At 41.9% G+C, this 18,286-nt stretch overlaps 1 protein-coding gene across 1 annotated transcript in view; it reads left to right on the top strand.

Annotated features, from left to right (window-relative positions):
• The window catches only part of stoml2 (stomatin (EPB72)-like 2), a 59,903-nt gene that overhangs the window by 33,585 nt on the left and 8,032 nt on the right, over nucleotides 1-18,286 (top strand). Inside the window, exons 6-7 of the mRNA XM_060829863.1 lie at nucleotides 8,485-8,619; nucleotides 11,670-11,814. Coding sequence (XP_060685846.1) covers nucleotides 8,485-8,619; nucleotides 11,670-11,814 — 280 coding nt within the window. The remainder of the gene's footprint in view (nucleotides 1-8,484; nucleotides 8,620-11,669; nucleotides 11,815-18,286) is intronic.

Raw genomic sequence — 18,286 nt, 5'->3', positions numbered from 1 at the left:
CAGCATCCGAGGAGCAGGAAAATCGACGTTTCAGGCAGGAGCCTTTCATCAGTCCTGACAAAGGGCTCCTGCCCGAAACGTCGATTTTTCTACCATTCAAAAGACCATATTCCTCTTCATATATTAAGGCCTTAAGGATAACAAATGGACCATATTTGTCTTCAACACAATGTTTTAAATTGAATGGAAGATTCTTCCGGACAAGTATGGTCTGCCCCTTGCTCTTAATTGAATTGAATTTATTGTCATGTATACCGAGGCACAGTGAAAGGCTCTGTCTTGCGAGCAATACACGTAGCTCAGAGTTAAGTAGCATAGATAAGTAAATAATAGGTAAACAGTGGCAAAAACAAAAACACAGGTGCAGGTGAATGCTAAGAGTTTGTGAGTCCATTCACTATTCTAACAACAGTAGGGTAGAACCTGTTTTGAAACTGGCTGATGCATGTGTTCAGGCTTCTGTACCTTCTCCCCGTGGTCAAGGTTGTAGAAAAGCATTGCCAGGGTGGGATGGATCTTTGAGAATGCTGGCAGCCTTTCCTTGACAGAGGGCCTAGTAGATGGAGCCTATAGATAGGAGGTTGGCCTTTGTGATTGTCAGGGCCGAGTTCACCACTCTCTGTAACCGTTTCCGATCTTGAATGGTACAGTTGCCATACCAGGTAGTAATACATCCAGACAGAATGGTCTCGATGGCGCACCTAGAACAAGGAACAATACAGCACAGAACAGGTCCTTCGGCCCACGATGTTGTGCCAAACATTTCTCCTAGCTTAAGCACCTATCCATGTACCTCTCCAGTTGCTGCTTAAAGGTCACCAATGATTCTGACTCTGCCACAGGCAGCGCATTCCATGCCCCCACCACTCTCTGGGTAAAGAACCTACCCCTGACATCCCCCCTATACCTTCCACCCTTCACCTTAAATTTATGTCCCCTTGTAACACTCTGTTGTACCTGGGGAAAAAAATCTCTTGACTGTCCACTCTATCTATTTCCCTGATCATCTTATAAACCTCTCTCAAGTCACCCCTCATCCTTCGCCGTTACAATGAGAAAAGGCCTCGCACTCTCAACCTTTCCTTGTACGACCTATTCTCCATTCCAGGCAACATCCTGGTAAATCTCCTCTGCACCCTCTCCAAAGCTTCCACATCTTTCCTAAAGTGAGGCGACCAGAACTGCACACAGTACTCCAAATGTGGCCTTACCAAGGTCTTGTACAGCTGCAACATCACCTCACGACTCTTGAATTCAATCCCTCTGCTAATGAACGCTAATACACCATAGACCTTCTTACAATCAACTTTCAAAGATCTATGAACATAGACTCCAAGATCCCTCTGCTCCACCACCTTACTAAGAATCCTACCATTTACCCTGTATTCCACATTCTTATTTGTCCTTCCAAATGGACAACCTCACACTTGACAGGATTGAATTCCATCTGCCACTCCTCAGCTCAGCTCTGCATCATATCTAAGTCCCTTTGCAGCTGACGATCCTCACTATCCACAACTCCATCAATCTTCATATCGTCTGCAAATTTACTGACCTACCCTTCGACTCCCTCTTCCAAGTCATTAATAAAAATTACAAACAGCAGAGGATCCAGAACTGATCCCTGCGGAACTCCACTTGTAACTGGGCTCCAGGTTGAATATTTACCATCTATCACCACTCTCTGACTTCGACCGATTAGCCAATTCTCTATCCAACTGGCCAAATTTCCCACTTTCCCATGCTTCCTGACTTTCCGCATAAGCCTACCATGGGGAACCTTATCAAATGCCTGATTAAATCCATGTACACTACATCCACTGCTCTACCCTCATCCACATGCTTGGTCACCTCCTCAAAGAATTCAATAAGACTTGTAAGGCAAGACCTGCCCCTCATAAATCTGTGCTGGCTGTCCCTAATCAAGCAGCGTCTTTCCAGATACTCATAATCCTATCCCTCAGTACCATTACTTTGCCTACCAACGAAGTAAGACTAATTGGCCTGTAATTCCCGGAGTTATCCCTATTCCCTTTTTTGAACAGGGGCACAAGATTTGCCACTCTCCAGTCCCCTGGTACCACCCCCGTTGACAGTGAAGTAGAAAAGATCATTGCCAACGGCTCTACAATTTCCTCTCTTGCTTGCCACATAATCCTAGGATATATCCCATCAGGCCTGGGAGACTTGTCTATCCTCAAGTTTTTCAAAATGCCCAACGCATCTTCCTTCCTAACAAGTATCTCCTCTAGCTTACCTGTTCGTTTCATACTCTCCTCTTCAACAATACGGTCCCTCTCATTTGTAAATACTGAAGAAAAGTACTCATTCGCGACTTCTCCTATCTCTTCCCACTCAATACACAGTCTCCCACTACTGTCCTTGATCGGACCTACCCTCGTTCTTGTCATTCTCATGTTTCTCACATACGCATAAAAGACCTTGGGGTTATCCTTGATCCTACCCGCCAAAGATTTTTCATGCCCTCTCTTAGCACTCCTAATCCCTTTCTTCAGCTCCCTCCTGGCTATCCTGTATCCCTCCAACGCTCTGTCTGAACCTTGTTTCCTCAACCTTATGTAAGCCTCCTTCTTCCTCTTTACTAGACATTCAACCTCCCTCATCAACCAAGGTTCCCTCACATGACCATCTCTTTCCTGCCTGACAGGTACATACATATCAAAGACACGTCATATCGGTTCCTTGAAAAAGTTCCACATTTCAATGACATCTTTCCCTGACAGCCTATGCTCCCAACTTATGCTCCTCAGATCCTGTCTTGCAGCATTGTATTTACCCTTCCCCCAATTGTAAAACCTACCCTGTTGCGCGCACCTATCTCTCTCCATAACCAAGGTGAAAGTCACAGAATTGTGGTCACCATCACCAAAATGCCCACCCACTAACAAGCCCATCACTTGTCCTGGTTCGTTACCAAGTACCAAATCCAATGTGGCCTCCCCTCTGGTCGGACAATCTACATACTGAGTTAGAAAAGCTTCCTGGACACACTGCTCAAACACCGCCCCGTCCAATCTACTTGATCTAAAGAGCTTCCAATCAATATTTGGGAAGTTGAAATTGCCCATGACTACTACCCTGTGGCTTCTGCACCTTTCTAAAATCTGTTTCCCAATCTGTTTCTCCACATCTCTGCTGCTATTGGGGGGCCTATAGTAAACACCCAACAAGGTGACTGCCCCTTTCCTATTTCTGACTTCAGCCCATACAACCTCCAAAGGCAGATCCCCCTCGAACTGCCTTTCTGCAGCCATTATACCATTTCTATTTAGCAACGCCACACCCCCTCCTTTTTTACCACCCTCCCTAATCTTACCGAAACATCTGTAACCAGGAACCTCCAACACCCATTCCTGTCCATCTTCTATCCACGTTTCCGTGATGGCCACAACATCGTAGTCCCAAGTACCAATCCTTGCCTTAAGTTCACCCACCTTATTTCTGATACTCCTTGCATTGAAGTATACACACTTGAACCTATCTCTGTGTCCGCAAGTATTTCCTGTCAGTGCTACCTTCTCCACAGCCTCCCTACATTCTTGGACATCCTGAAAAAAAAAAGTTGGCATGGGTATTCACTGTCATGGCAAGTTTTCTCAGCTGCCTGAGGAAGAAAAGACATTGTTGGGCCTTTGTAACCAGTACATCCACATGAGTAGTCCAAGAAAACTTGTTGTGGATGACCACTCCCAGAAGCTTTACACTCTCCACTCATTCCACCTCTGTGCTGTTAATGTGTAAGGGGGGCATGAGTAACATCCCGCCAAAAGTCAATAATGAGTTCCTTGGTTTTGCTGGCATTGAGAGCTAGGTTGTTCTCAGTGCACCATTTCTCCATGTCTTCCACCTTCCATCTATAGTCTGTTTTGTCCCCATCTGAGATTCGACAGACTGTGGTGGTGTCATCAGCGAACTTGTAAATGGCATTAGTCTGGTATTTGGCGACGCAGTCACGGGTATACAGGAGGCAGTTCCAATGATCCGAGGTGTGGGTCCTTCTCCTGTGCACCGGCTCCTTGGCCATGTGTTCGTCAGCTCTGTCCTCCTGCTCCTGCCCTCACTGGCTTGTGGAACTGGGAGTGTTCCAGATGTTTCTACTCTTGAAGACCCTTTTAAAAGTGAAGTGCCACAAGGATTGGTGCTGGGTCCACTACTTTTTGTCATTTATATAAATGATTTGGATGTGAGCATAAGAGGCATAGTTAGTAAGTTTACAGATGACACCAAAATTGGAAGTGTAGTGGACAGTGAAGAAGGTTACCTCAGATTACAACAGGACCTTGATCAGATGGACCAATGAGCTGAGAAGTGATAGATGGAGTTTAATTCAGATAAATGCGAGGTACTGCATTTTGGGAAAGCAAATCTTAGCAGGGCTTATACACTAAATGGTAAAGTCATAAGGAGTGTTGTTGAACAAAGAAACCTTGGAGTGCAAGTCCATAGCTCCTTGAAAGTGGAATTGCAGGTAGAAAGGATAGTGAAGAAGGCATTGGTATGCTTTCCTCTATCAGTCAAAGTATTGTGTACAGGAGTTGGGAGGTCATGCTGTGGCGCTGTACAGGACATTGGTTAGGCCACTTATGGAATATTGCGTGCAATTCTGGTCTCCTTATCTGAAAGATATTGTGAAACTTGAAAGGGTTCAGAAAAAATTTACAAAGATGTTGCCAGGGTTGGAGGTTGGGTTGAGCTATAGAGAGAGGCTGAACAGGCTTGGGCTTTTTTCACTGAAGCGTCAGAGACTGAGGGGTGACCTTATAGAGGTTTACAAAATTATGAGGGGCATGGATAGGATAAATAGACAAAGTTGTTTCCCCGGGGTCAGGGAGTCCAGAACTAGAGGGCATAGGTTTAGGGTGAGAGGGGAAAGATATAAAAGAGACCTAAGGGGCAATTTTTTTCATGCAGAGGGTGGTATGTTTATGGAATGAGTTGCCAGAGGATGTGGTGGAGGCTGGTACAATTGCAATATTTAAGAGGCATTTGGATGGGAATATGAATAGGAAGGGTTTGGAGGACTATGGGCTGGGTGCTTGCAGGTGGGACTCGATTGGATATCTGGTTGGCATGGATGGGTTGAACCTAAGGGTCTGTTTCTGTGCTGAAAATCTCTATGACTCTATGAACTACAAAACAAAAAGGCACTTAATGGGGGACTCTACCCCCCGCCCGTAGAGGGCTCTTACACCTCCCACGCACATCTCCATTTCCCTTTCCGGCTCGAGCTGCGACCCAGACCAAAGCAATAGAAGGAAACAGACAAAATAATAAACACTCTGCCCACCCCCAATTATATACCAACACCAATCCTAATTGGAGAAAAAAAAACACACCAATGACAGCTCCTTTAAGAAAAGGGTAACATTACAAGAAACATAGCCAAAGGTAAAAAAAATGAAACATTATTGTCTTGGATATGAATGCATCTGAATTATTTAAAACATTCAAGAAATTTTTCACTTGTTCTGAGGAGTCAAATGACCAAATCGTCTCCTCGTGAGTAACATGAAGCACCGCTGGGTATCTCATTGAATATTAAGTACAAATCCGTTAATTTTCTCTTGACCTCATCGAACAATTTTCTTTTACAGCTCACCACTGCAGAAAAGTCCTGGAAAAACATTATCATAGTTCCCTGATACGTCAGGGCCTGTAGATATTTCCCCATCCTTCTAGAAGTTTCTAGGACTCTGTAGCTTTGAAATTGTACCAGGACCAGACAGGGGCAGCAATCCAGACCAGATCTGTACACTGCGACCTGGTGAGCTCTGTCACTGTTCACCCGGTCCGCCTCAGCATCCCAGCCAAGAAACTGTGGCAGCCAGTCTTCAGAAAAGCTTGCTAGCTGCCCACCTTCCACTCTCTCTGGCAGCCCAACAGCCTGGATATTTTTCCTCCTCCCTCGATTTTCCAGATCATCAACCTGTTCAGTCAAGGCCTGGGCCTGGTTTTTGAGGGTCTGGATCCGCCCCGACAAGGACTCGACTTTGGTCTCCCAACGCAGTGGTCCGCCGCTCAACCTCTTTAATTTGCTTCCCGAGTCCTTCCAACTCCTTCTCATGCTTTTGTAGCATGACCGAAATTGGTTCCAGCTGAGTACAATTGTCTTCCATCAGCTCCTTGATCATCCCATGAGTTCTTCAGCGACGTTCTGCGCAGGTGCCTCTTTCTCGGCTGCTGAGGGAGCTGCAGCAGTATCCGCAGTCACAGTCGCAGACACACCAATGCCTTCTATGAGTGTCCTGTGTGTTGGAGGTTGGCTGTATGCTTTCCTTTCATCATCCTCACTCGCTCAAAATGAATTTACAGTAGAACCTTGACTGTCCAAACATCAGTCATCCAAATCCTGGTCCATCAGAACAAGATCTCAAGGTCTTGCGAAAACGGCACCAGCAATCCAGCATTTAATTATCAGTTAAATGGCATTATGACATGAATTGCCAGATAATTGAGAGACATTTGGACAACTGGCGCTCGTGGATTATCGCTTGTTTATGGCTTCCCGAGCCCTCCCCACCTGTCTCGCTCAGATAATTGAGGCTCCACTGCAAATGGACTTAAACAGTTTCACTACCGTTTAATATCAATTTTCTCCAAAAAACGGTAAGGTGGAGGGCTTTAAAAATATCACTGCTACTAGGATGGGGTGCAGAACTCAGCAAGGTAGATCTGCTCAGATCGCCGCCATCTTGGATCCACCCCACATTCAACTTTTAAAGGTGAAATCTGATTTGATACATATCCAAGTCTAGTTAGTGTATAAATTGGAGAGGAACTGTGGGAGTTATATTTTACCTGCTGCTGCTTTTGTCATTTATGTCCTGTCTCTAACCAGCTCAAAGCCATGATATTGATGAGACAGGACCAATTAAACATTTGGACTTTAGGGATGGAGCAGAATTGAAAAGCTAATTAGATTTTTGCCCTTTTTATATGTTCATAAGTGTTAAAACTTGTGAATTTCCTGGTAGGTTACTATTCAATTTTTGATATTTGGTTTTGTCTCTTGTAATTTAATCAAAGTTGGAGAGTGACCTGGTATAATTAAATCTCAATCAGTTATTTGAACCTAGTTTCACTCTTCTAATTTTCGCATTATTTTTGGTAGCCTGAGTTTCCATGTAGGTAGACCATTTTCTCAATCATTAGAAGCACCTATTTGTATTTGTGCAGTCAAACTTTTAAAATTCATAAATTGTAGTAAAGTGGAGGCCTCAAGCTTCTCAAGAAAAAAATATACTTTAAAAGAATTAGCATCTCCATACTAGCAGTACAGAAATTACAGGGTCTAAAACGATCCATTAATACAGAGTTCTATAAGAAATAGGAGCAGGAATAGGCCACAGGGATCTTTTGAGTCTGCTGTACTATTCAGGTCAATCAAGTCTGCATTTACAACAACAAATCCGCTTTCCGAAACTTATTCCCAAATCTCTTGATTGCCCTAGTGCTCAAAAATCTAATGATCTCTATTTTGAATATATTCATTGACTGCAACTCAGTGGGTGAACAATTACAAAGAATCATTGCCCTGAGAGAAGAAATGTTTCTTCATCTCAATTCAAAAGGGCTGACTTGTTATCCTGAGACTGAGCTTTAGTTCTACACTAAATAGCTACAAGGAACAGCCTGTCAGCACCTATGTTGCCTGTCAAGTCCTCTAAGTATTTTATATCTTTCAATGAGATCATTTCTTCTTCTAAATGCCAGGGAATATAAACCTAGTCTACTTAACCTCTCCTTAGAGGTCAACCTTTGCACCTAGGATTCAACCCATTATGATGCACTTCCTGTAATACAACAATATCTTTCACTAGGTAAGGAGATATATTTGAACAAAGCTCAACTTAATTATAGCCACGTTTAATTAACCTAATGCTTCCTTCCTTACTCTAGCATTTATGGCCTATTTGTTTTTGTAATGACTTGATGTATTTGTTTTCCGGTTTAAACACCAACAGACCTCATGAGGACTATTAAGGATGGACAGTCAATGCTGATCTCACCAGTAAATGGAGGAATGAATTAAAAGAAAATCCTTCAATCAAGTCCTAAACCTCCCATAATAAGAGTTACCAGTCCATTGTCTAGTTGCCCAATCAGATGTTTGCCATCAATAGCATTGCTGAATTAAATATGTGCTGCTTTTTAAATTCTGATCCTCAAATTTACATTGCATTGACTGTCCCAGGACTATATGTCAAGAAAATGCATCTAGTGGTCTTTTGCTGCTATTAATATTTGAATCTCATTGTGTTTTATGTTTGGCAATAATTATTAATCATCATTGTACCCCTACAAAAGTTTTGATTCTAACTTAAGATTCCAAGTTAAGATAAATATTGAGGATGATCTATTTAACCGAACTTCCTGATATATAGACGATAGTGGTATTGACTCATCTCCAGATTATCATTTGAGGATTTTCAAAACTTGATTATCTTTGTTATTGCTCTTCAGGAAAGAGAAGTATTGAATATGAATATGGTGACTCAAATAAATCAAGCAGCCGATACATGGGGAATCCGTTGCCTAAGATATGAGATCAAGGATATTCATGTTCCACCAAAAGTTAAGGAAGCCATGCAAATGCAAGTATGTTTAAATTTTTTAATTTTCTTGAAGGTGAAAAATGTCTTTTTACTCAGTATTTTGTACCTATGAGTGTTTATATTTTCAGGAACATGGAGTTATAGCCATAGTACATACATGTGGACCCCTGTGTACGAACGTCTAGCTTATGAATTCTTGTACTTATGAATGAGATCATGTAAGGGTTGTATTTATATTAGTTTTTAAAGATCAGTCCTCGAGAGTAATAGTATCTAGATCACTCTTGGTGCTACGAGCTAATGAGGGTAGGAATAGGAGGGTAGAGCAGATGAATGCATGGCTGAGGAGCTGGCTATGGAAGAAGGATTCACATTTTTGGATCATTGGAATCTCTTCTGGGGTAAAAGTGAACTGTACAAGAAGGATAAATTGCACCTGAATTGGAACGGACTAATATACTAGCAGGAAGATTTGCTAGAGCTGCTCAGGAAAATTTAAACTAATTAGATGCGGGGGTAGGACCCAGCGAGATAGTGAGGAAAGAGATCACTATCTGAGACTGGTACAGTTGAGAAAAGAAGTAAGTCAAACAGTCAGAGCAGGCAGGGACAAAGCAGAGAACAAGGTTGGACTGATAAGTTAAACTGCATTTATTTCAATGCAGATGAACTCAGGGCATGGTTAGGAACATGGGACTGAGACATTATAGCAATTACAGAAACATTGATCAGGATGGGTAGGACTGGCAACCTAATGTTCCAGGATACAAATGCTGCAGGAAGGTTAGAAAGGGAAGCAAGAGCGGAGGGGTGTGGTGATTTTGATAAGAGATAGCATTACAGCTGTACTGAGGGAGGATTTTCTCGGAAATACATCCAGGGAAGTTGTTTGGGTGGCATTAAGAAATAAGAAAGGGATGGTCACCTTGTTGGGATTGTATTATAGATCCTCCAATAATCAGCAGGAAATTGAGCAACAAATTTGTAAGGAAATCTCAGTTATCTGTAAGAATAATAGAGTGGTTATGTTAGGGGATTTTAACTTTCCAAACATAGACTGGGCCTGTGAAATCGTGAAGGGTTTAGATGGAGAGAAATTTGTTAAGTGTGTACAAGCAAACTTTCTGATTCAGTTTGTGGATGTACCTACTAGAGAAGGTGCAAAATTTGACCTACTCTTGAGAAATAAGGCAGGGCAGGTGACTGAGGTGTTCATGGGAGACCACTTTGGGGCCAGCAATCATAATTCTATTATATTTAAAATAGTGATGAAGAAGGATATACCAGATCGAAAAGTTGAAGTTCTAAATTGGAGAAAGGCCAATTTTGATGGTATTGGACAAGAACTTTCAAAAGCTGATTGGGGGCAGATGTTCGCAGGTAAAGGGGTGGCTGGAAAATGGGAAGCCTTCAGAAGTAACGAGAATCCAGAGAAAGTATATTCCTGTCAGGGTGAAAGGAAAGGCTGGTAGGTGTAGGGAATGCTGAATGACCAAAGAAATTGAGGATTTGGTTCCGAAAAAGAAGAAAGCATATGTTAGTGTTGCTTAACAAAGAGACCTTAGGGTGCAGCTTCATAGCTCCTTGAAAGTGCAGTTGCAGATAGATAGGATAGTGAAGAAGGTGTTTGGTATGCTTTCCTTTATTGGTCAGAGTATTGAGGACAGGAGGTGGGAGTACATGGGTTCAGGCTGGAACCCTGATGAAGGGCTTTAGCCCGAAACGTCGATTTTCCTACTCCTTGGATGCTGCCTGACCTGCTGTGCTTTTCCAGCAACACACTCTCAACTCTGATCTCCAGCATCTGCAGACCTCATTGTCTCCACAGGAGTTGGGAGGTCATGTTGTGGCTGTTTCGGATGTTGGTTAGGCCATTTTTGGAATATTGCGTGCAGTTCTGTTCTCCTTCCTGTCAGAAACTTGAAAGGATTCAGAAAAGATTTACAAGGATGTTGCATTGTTTTCCCTGGAATTTCGAAGGCTGAGGGGTGACCTCAAAAAGGTTTATAAAATTATGAGGAGCATGGATAGGATAAATAGACAGTCTTGAAGGGCTTTTGCCCGAAATGTCGATTTCGCTGCTCGTTAGATGCTGCCTGAATTGCTGTGCTCTTCCAGCACCACTGATCCAGAGTCTTTTCCCTGGGGTGGGGGCGTCCAGAATTAGAGGGCATAGGTTTAGGGTGAGAGGGGAAAGATATAAAAGGGACCTATGGGGCAATATTTTCATGCAGAGGGTGGTGCGTGTATGGAATGAGCTGCCAGAGGAAGTGGTGGAGGCTAGTGCAATTGCAACATTTTAAAGTTATCTGGATAGGTATATGGATAGGAAGGGTTTAGAGGCATATGGGTCAAGTGCTGGCAGGTAAGACTAGATTAGGTTGGGATACCTGGTCGGCCTGGACAAGTTGGACCGAAGGGTCTGTTTCCATGCTGTACATCTCTATGACTCTACTTACTTCATTTAACTGCCACAGAAACGATTTAGAAATTTGGGTTCTGTTACTCAAAACTTATGTTGGTGTGTGTGACATTCCCTTAATTATGAAATACATTCATGAAAGGTTTATAAATTTTTTAAAAATCAATTTTCTTCACTTTCAATTGAAAATCAATTTCTATCTTCATCAAACCTTTTCCCTGAGCTAGCTACTGTTTCACAGCAAAGAAATTAACTGGTAACCTACATCCATTGTCTGTCACAATGACCAACCCACAAACCAGCCACAGGAAGATTATGGAAACCAGGGTAATGTCCCCACCAAAGTTTGATTTGTTCCTTCCTGATGAGGAAGCATCCACAATTGTTGTTTTTATTGATGGTCCAGTCTTTTGTCTTAACTACTTTGTTCAGTGATGATGACGTGAATTATACATTCTGGATGCAACTCATTTGTGTCCCACTCGATGAGCACTGTTGCATATGGCAGGTTATGATATGTATACTATATTTGTGTTCAGAGCAACTTTAGTGTATGTTCTTTTTTGTTTTGTGTAATTATTTTTGTAGCAATGTGTAAAGGTTTCAGCCAACTCTTTCCGGCTTGAAAATACAAAGAGAATGTGATTTGTTATTGAATTGCATCATTTCAGGTTGAAGCTGAAAGAAGAAAACGTGCCACTGTGTTGGAATCGGAAGGGGCTAGAGAAGCAGAAATCAATATAGCTGAAGGAAAAAAACGATCTCGTATTCTGGCTTCTGAGGCAACAAAAGCAGAAAACATTAACCAAGCTGCAGGTTGGATGGATGTTCATTGCTAAAAATGCATTTTCCTTCTTTTGCTTGAAAAGATTTCACATTTGCTTTGCAACTTCTTTCATTTAGATTTACATAGTATATTGCATATTCTGAGTTAGATAGCTAAACACATCCGAAATATGTTAAAGAATACATTTTGGTGTGATGGCAACAATGTCCAGCTCATGGATTTTAATCACACATCCCACCTGTGTCAGAACTGTGTGATTATGTTTTTTCCCTGCAATTCACTGTTAGAGACTACTGTGACGTTAAGGTTTTTTTAGTCTGTTAATTAGGTTCAGGCACAATCCAGAAGGAGTAAAAATGCTTGTACCTACAATCTTGTTCCAAAATTCGGGACCAAAAGTTTGGTTGTCTGAAAATGTTGAAAAAAAGGAGAGGAACATTGTTCAGATATATCTCGAGTGAATGGTTATTTCAACTGTGGTGTACAGCTACTGAAAACTCTTTACTGATTTTGGCACCAATTAATGATCTGTAGTTTTTGTAATGATCTATTTGGAGATCTTAAATGGATAATCTAATTCAAGCAGCTCCCACGGTAGTTACCATAAGAGATATAGCAGCAGAATTAGACCATTGGCCCATCAAATTTGCTATACCGTTCATTTTTGGCTGATGTATTTCTCAACCCCATTCTTCTGCCTGCTCCCTGTAACTATTAATCTTCTTACCAATCAAGTACATATCCATCTGTATCTTAAAGACACTCAATGACTTGCCCTCTGCTGTCTTCTGTGGCAGTGAGTTCTACAGATTCATCTTTGCCTGACTGAAGAAATTCACTTCTGAAGAGATTTTTCTCGACTCTGAGTCTGTGCACTCAGGTCCTAGTCTACCTCAACTGCACTTCCTATGACAAGCCCTTCATTCCTGGGATCAATCTTGTACACCTCCTATGAATCCCTTCCAAAGCCAGTATATCCATCTTTTGCTCAAAGTATTCCAAAAACGCTCTGACCCACAGCCTTATACAGCATGAACAGTACATCCCTGTTCTTCTATTCTAGCCCTCTTGAAATGAATGCTGACATATTTGCCTTCCTAACTGCCAACTGAACCTATATGTTAATCTAAAGAGAATCCTGAACTGTATTCCCAACTCCTTTTGTGCTTCAGAATACTGACGCCTTTCTCCATTTAGAAAATAGTCTATGCTTCTAATATTCCAACCGAGTGCACGACCTCACACTTTCCCACATTGTATTTCATCTTCTTTGCCTACTTTCCTAGTCTGACTAAGTCCTTCTGCAGCCACCTTGCTTCCTCAACACTACCTGTTCTTCTGTCTATCTTTGTGTCATCTGCAAACCTACCATCAATGCCCTCATTTCCTTTGTCCACTTCATAAATGTATAACATGAATAGTTGTGGTCTCAACATCGACTCTTGTAGAACTCCACTAGTTACCAAATGCCATCCTGAAAAGGAGCACTTTATCCCCACTTTCTGTCTTCTGCCAGTCAGCCAATCTCGATTCTTTTGCACTACCTTGCCCTTAACACCATGTGCTTTTATTTAGCAGGTTTCTGTGTGGAACCTTGTCAAAATTCTCTGGCAATCCAAATGGGTCACATCCACTAGCTCTCCTTTCTCTAACAGATTTGTTAAGCATAACCTCCCCCTGACCAGCATACAGTTTCCTGTCTTCTGCCTTCTTCCTTTCTTAAACAGGGGTGTTACATTAGCCACTTTCCAATGCTTTGGTACTCTCTCTGATTCCAATGATTCCTGTTCAGTATCCTCGGCTATTTCCTTCAGATCTCTGGGGTGGAGTCCATCGGTCCAAGTGATTAATCTCTTTTCAACTTCCCCTAACTCCTACCTCAACTCCTAGTGACGGACACCACACTTATCTCTGCCCCCTGATTGTCTTGAAGTTCTAGTAAACAACTGATGTCTTACACTGTGAAGATTGATGCAAAGTACCTATTCATTAGGTGCTTTTCCAAACGAAAAGTACCTAATTTTTTCTGCCTTTTTTGTTCTCCATCACTACTTCTCCAGCCTAATTTTTCAGCAGTCCAGTGCCCACTCTTGCCCCGTCTTCCTTTTATTGAGCTAAAACAAACTCATGCAATCCTATAATATTAGCAAGCTTATCCTCATCTTGCATCTTCTACCCCTTTTTGCTTTTTCAATTGTCCTATACTGATTTTAAAGGTTTATCAGTCCTTTGGCTTCCCACTAATCTTTACTATGTTGTGCACTTTTTCTTTTGCTTTAATGCTGTCCCCAACTTCCCTTGTCAGCCACAGTTGTCTCATCCTCCCCTTAGTATGTTTCTTCAGGTGAATTTCCTTAGTTAACCCCCAGAAACTCCTGCCATAGGATCTGCACCATCTTCCCTGCTAGGCTTCCCTCCCAATCAACTCTGGCCAGCTCACCCTTCATGTCTTTGCAATTATCTTTACTCAGTTGTAATACTCTTACTTCTGATTCCTGCTTCTTGCCCTCAAACTTCAGTGTGAATTCCATTATATTGTGGTCACTGCCTCATAGGGATACCTTCACTTTAAATTTCCTAATCAATCTACATCATTACACATCACCAAATCCAGAATTGCCTGTTACATAGTGGGCTTTCCCACAAACTGCTCCAAAAAACATTTCATAGACATTCCACGAATTCCTTTTTGGAATCCACTACTAGTTTTCCCATCTACCTGCATGCTGAAGTCTCAAATGATTACTTCTATCTCCTGATTTATTTACTGTCCCAAATCCTGTATACTGCCAAAGATCAGTACATAATTCCCATCAGGTATTTTGTTTCCTCCATGGTTCCTCAACTTTTCCTGCACCGATTCTGTGCCTTTTGACTATATAGTGCTGCTAAATTAAAATTGTAATTTTAATTTAATTTCTTAGTAATAGGACAATTCTCCCCTCCCCCAACTCTTGTCCTTTTGATAAGACATACATCCTTGGATATTTAGTTTCTCGCTCCAATTCCCTTGCAGCCACATCTTTATGATGCCCACAAAATCATACCTACCAATTTCAATCTGTGCTACAAGCTTATTTACCTTGTTTCATATGATGCCTGCATTTAAGTATAAGATCCTCAGTCCTGCATTGACCATCATCCTTCTCATTGTTATCCCTTTATCTGTTATGCCTGAAGTTAGGTTCCTGATCTTTTTCACACTGTATTCCTGTTACTTGTTCTGGAAACTTCAAACGTGTCTCCTGAACCCTTCCCACTTTTAACTAGGTTAAAGACCTTGTGTCCAACTTAGTTAACGTTTCTGTGAGGAACCTGGTCCCACATCAGTTCAGGAGGAGCCCGTCCCAATGATGCAGTTCCGCCTTGTCCGAATACCCCTGTGACAATTCCCAAAATACAGAGCCCGTCGTTCCCACACCACTCCTTTAGCCTTTTGTTTACTTCCCTCATCATCATCTCTCTTTTCCAATTTGTATGTGGTTATAATGATGACAAGCACAGAACGTTTTAGCAGAAGATGATGCTAAAATATTTGCAAACAGCTTCAGCCAAATGTGCCAATTGAGGCCACTATCCAGGTCCCACCACTGCAAATGCCATTGTCCCGCCAGTTTATTTCTCTCCACATAACATGGACAGAATTTAACAGCTGAAAATATTGGACTAAGTAAAAGAAATACACCAAGGCATCTATAGAAGAGCCATCCCTGAGCTAATTTGTTACAAGTCAAGCTGTGGCATTAACAACATGAAAAATTGCCTTTTGCTGAAAACTTAAGAAATAGGAGCAGGAATAGCCTTTCAACCCTTCGAGCCTGTTCCACAATCTTAGCTAATCTTCGACATTAATGCCATTTTCTGCAGTATCCTTGCATCCCTTGATATCTATAACCTTTTAAACATCAACGACACAGGCTCCATAGTCCTCTGGGGCAAAACATTATCAGGATTTGCCGCCATCTGAATGAAAAAAATTCCTCTTCATTTCAGTCCTAAATTGCCTTATCTTATTCTGAGACCTAAACAGTCAGGAAAAGGCAAATCCTTCCTGCGTCTACTGTCTACTACAGGTTCAAGCAAAATAAGTTTAGACGTTTGAATGAGATCATTTCTCATTCTTAAAACTCAAGAGAATACAGGCCCAGTCGATTTAATCCTCCCTCACAGGACACTGCCTTCATCCCAGGAATTAATTTGAAACATGATTGCACTCCTTTATGACAAGTGTATCTTTCTGGGGTACAGACAGCAAATTTAGTAATGATTGAAGGCAAGGGAAATTATAACTATCTGGATGACACAATGTGTCAGAACCATATATTTTCAGTCTCTGCACTGTCATGTTCCTGATGTTTGTGGCTTAATGAGAATGGTCATGATTATGGGTGCCTCACAACACACTTCACATTCAACAACCAAATATATGAACAAATCAGTGGCACACCCATGAGCTCACCCATCTCTGGACTCAGCAGAAGCGATAATGCAAAGGTTAGAACAAACAGTCTTACTGCAAATTCAATCCAAACTCTGGGTCAGTTATGTAGATGATACCTTTGTAATAATTGAAAACACAGAAATAGAGAACAAAGATCGGATCGTCAACGCCACACTCACAGGAATCCGATTCACTAGAGAAGAAGTAAAGGACAACCAATTCCCATTCCTAGACGTGATGGTACAGAGAACACCGAACGGAGAATTCACCACAAAGGTACACAGACCAAGTCCTAAACTACGAAAGCAACCACCCCAACACACACAAAAGAAGTTGCATCAGGACACTATTCAAAAGGGCCACAACACACTGCAGTACACCAGAACTGCAAAAAGGGGAAGAAGAACACCTATACAATGTATTCACCAAAAACGGATACCCCCGCAATTTCATCAACAGATGCCTAAGGCAAAGACAACGGAATGAGGACATGCCACAACCCAAAGGACTAGCCACACTACCATACATCAAAAACATTTCTGAACTGACAGCCAGACTACTGCGACCACTAGGACTCATAACAGCATACAAACCAACAGCCACTCTCAGACAACTTACCAGGATGAAGGACCCGACACCCAGCATGAGCAAAACCAATGTAGTGTACAAAATTCCATGCAATGACTGCACAAAACACTACATAGGACAAACAGGAAGACAACTAACGATCCGCATCCATGAACACCAACTAGCCACAAAACGACATGACCAGCTATCCTTAGTAGCCACACATGCAGATAACAAGCAACATGAGTTTGGCTGGGACAACACTACTATTATAGGACAAGCCAAACAGAGAACTGCTAGGGAATTCCTAGAGGCATGGCACTCATCCACAGATTCAATCAATTAGCACATCAACCTGGACCCAATATATCAGCCACTGCAGCGGACAGCTAGAAATGACAACCGGAAGCAGCAGATACAAATTACTATAAATGCCGGAGGAAAGATCACAGGAGGCTCCCAAGCACTGAGGATGTCACCTAGACAGGAGACAAAACGTCTGCAACACAAATTCCCTGCTCGGCGAACAGAACCACAACAGTGCACAAACAGAAATTGCTGGAAAAACTGCAGCTCTGGCAGCATTAGTGGAAATGGTTATGGGAGGGTCATTATAACATGATGTAACAATGACATCAGCAGTCATGTGCATGAGGCTGTGAAGGAAGGGTGAAATCGTCTGTGCTCCAGAGATGTAATTACAGAGAACAGGATTACATTCAATAGTGAAAATAAGAGTTTGCAGAAATCTATCAGAGGCAGACAGCAGTCACTCTTTGTTTGTGGCTGGTACCTTGCCTGTCAGATGCTCTGAAGATAACTATCTCTCCATAATCCTCATGGCAACTCATACCTACGTGGGTATAAGGGGTGGAAGCTAGTAGAGCGAAAGTAAATCAAAGCAATAGTTCAGGTTTGCAATGAGAGGCCCAACAAGGAAAATGACGTCTGTCAGACTGAAATGTTGTTCTCCCCTCATTTGATCAAATTTGTGGAATTTCCTACAAAACACCATATTCTCAACAACTAATTAGGAGACATTTCTGCTTATTCATCACTGGTTGTTGGACAAGCTGTTTGATAATTTAAAGAGATGGTGGTGACGTGGAGATGGATTTTATCAACATCCAAATATCTTGTATAAAATAAATTTATTGATGGAAGACCAAATGCTCCAAGTGCTGGAAATCTGAAATTAAACAGTATGTGCTGAAAATATTCAGCAAATCTGGTAGTATTTGAGGAGCAGGAAACTAACTTATGTTTCAGATCAATAACAATTTTCCATTCTAACCAAAAGTCATCAACCTGAAACACCGGCTGTTCCTCTGTCCACAGATGCAGTCAGAACTTTTCAATATTTTCAGTATTTTCAATAATTGGTGGACTAGTCAGCGATGCCCATATCACAAGTGGATAAAAGGAATTGAGAATTTCTGCATTTGATTTCTTGACGCTGTGTCACTTTTCAAAGCTGAGAGAGAGATGGTAGC

This window comes from Hemiscyllium ocellatum, chromosome 1 (assembly GCF_020745735.1).
Source record: "Hemiscyllium ocellatum isolate sHemOce1 chromosome 1, sHemOce1.pat.X.cur, whole genome shotgun sequence".
NCBI classification, from domain to species: Eukaryota; Metazoa; Chordata; class Chondrichthyes; order Orectolobiformes; family Hemiscylliidae; genus Hemiscyllium; species Hemiscyllium ocellatum.
This window is presented reverse-complemented; position numbering and strand designations above follow the sequence as displayed.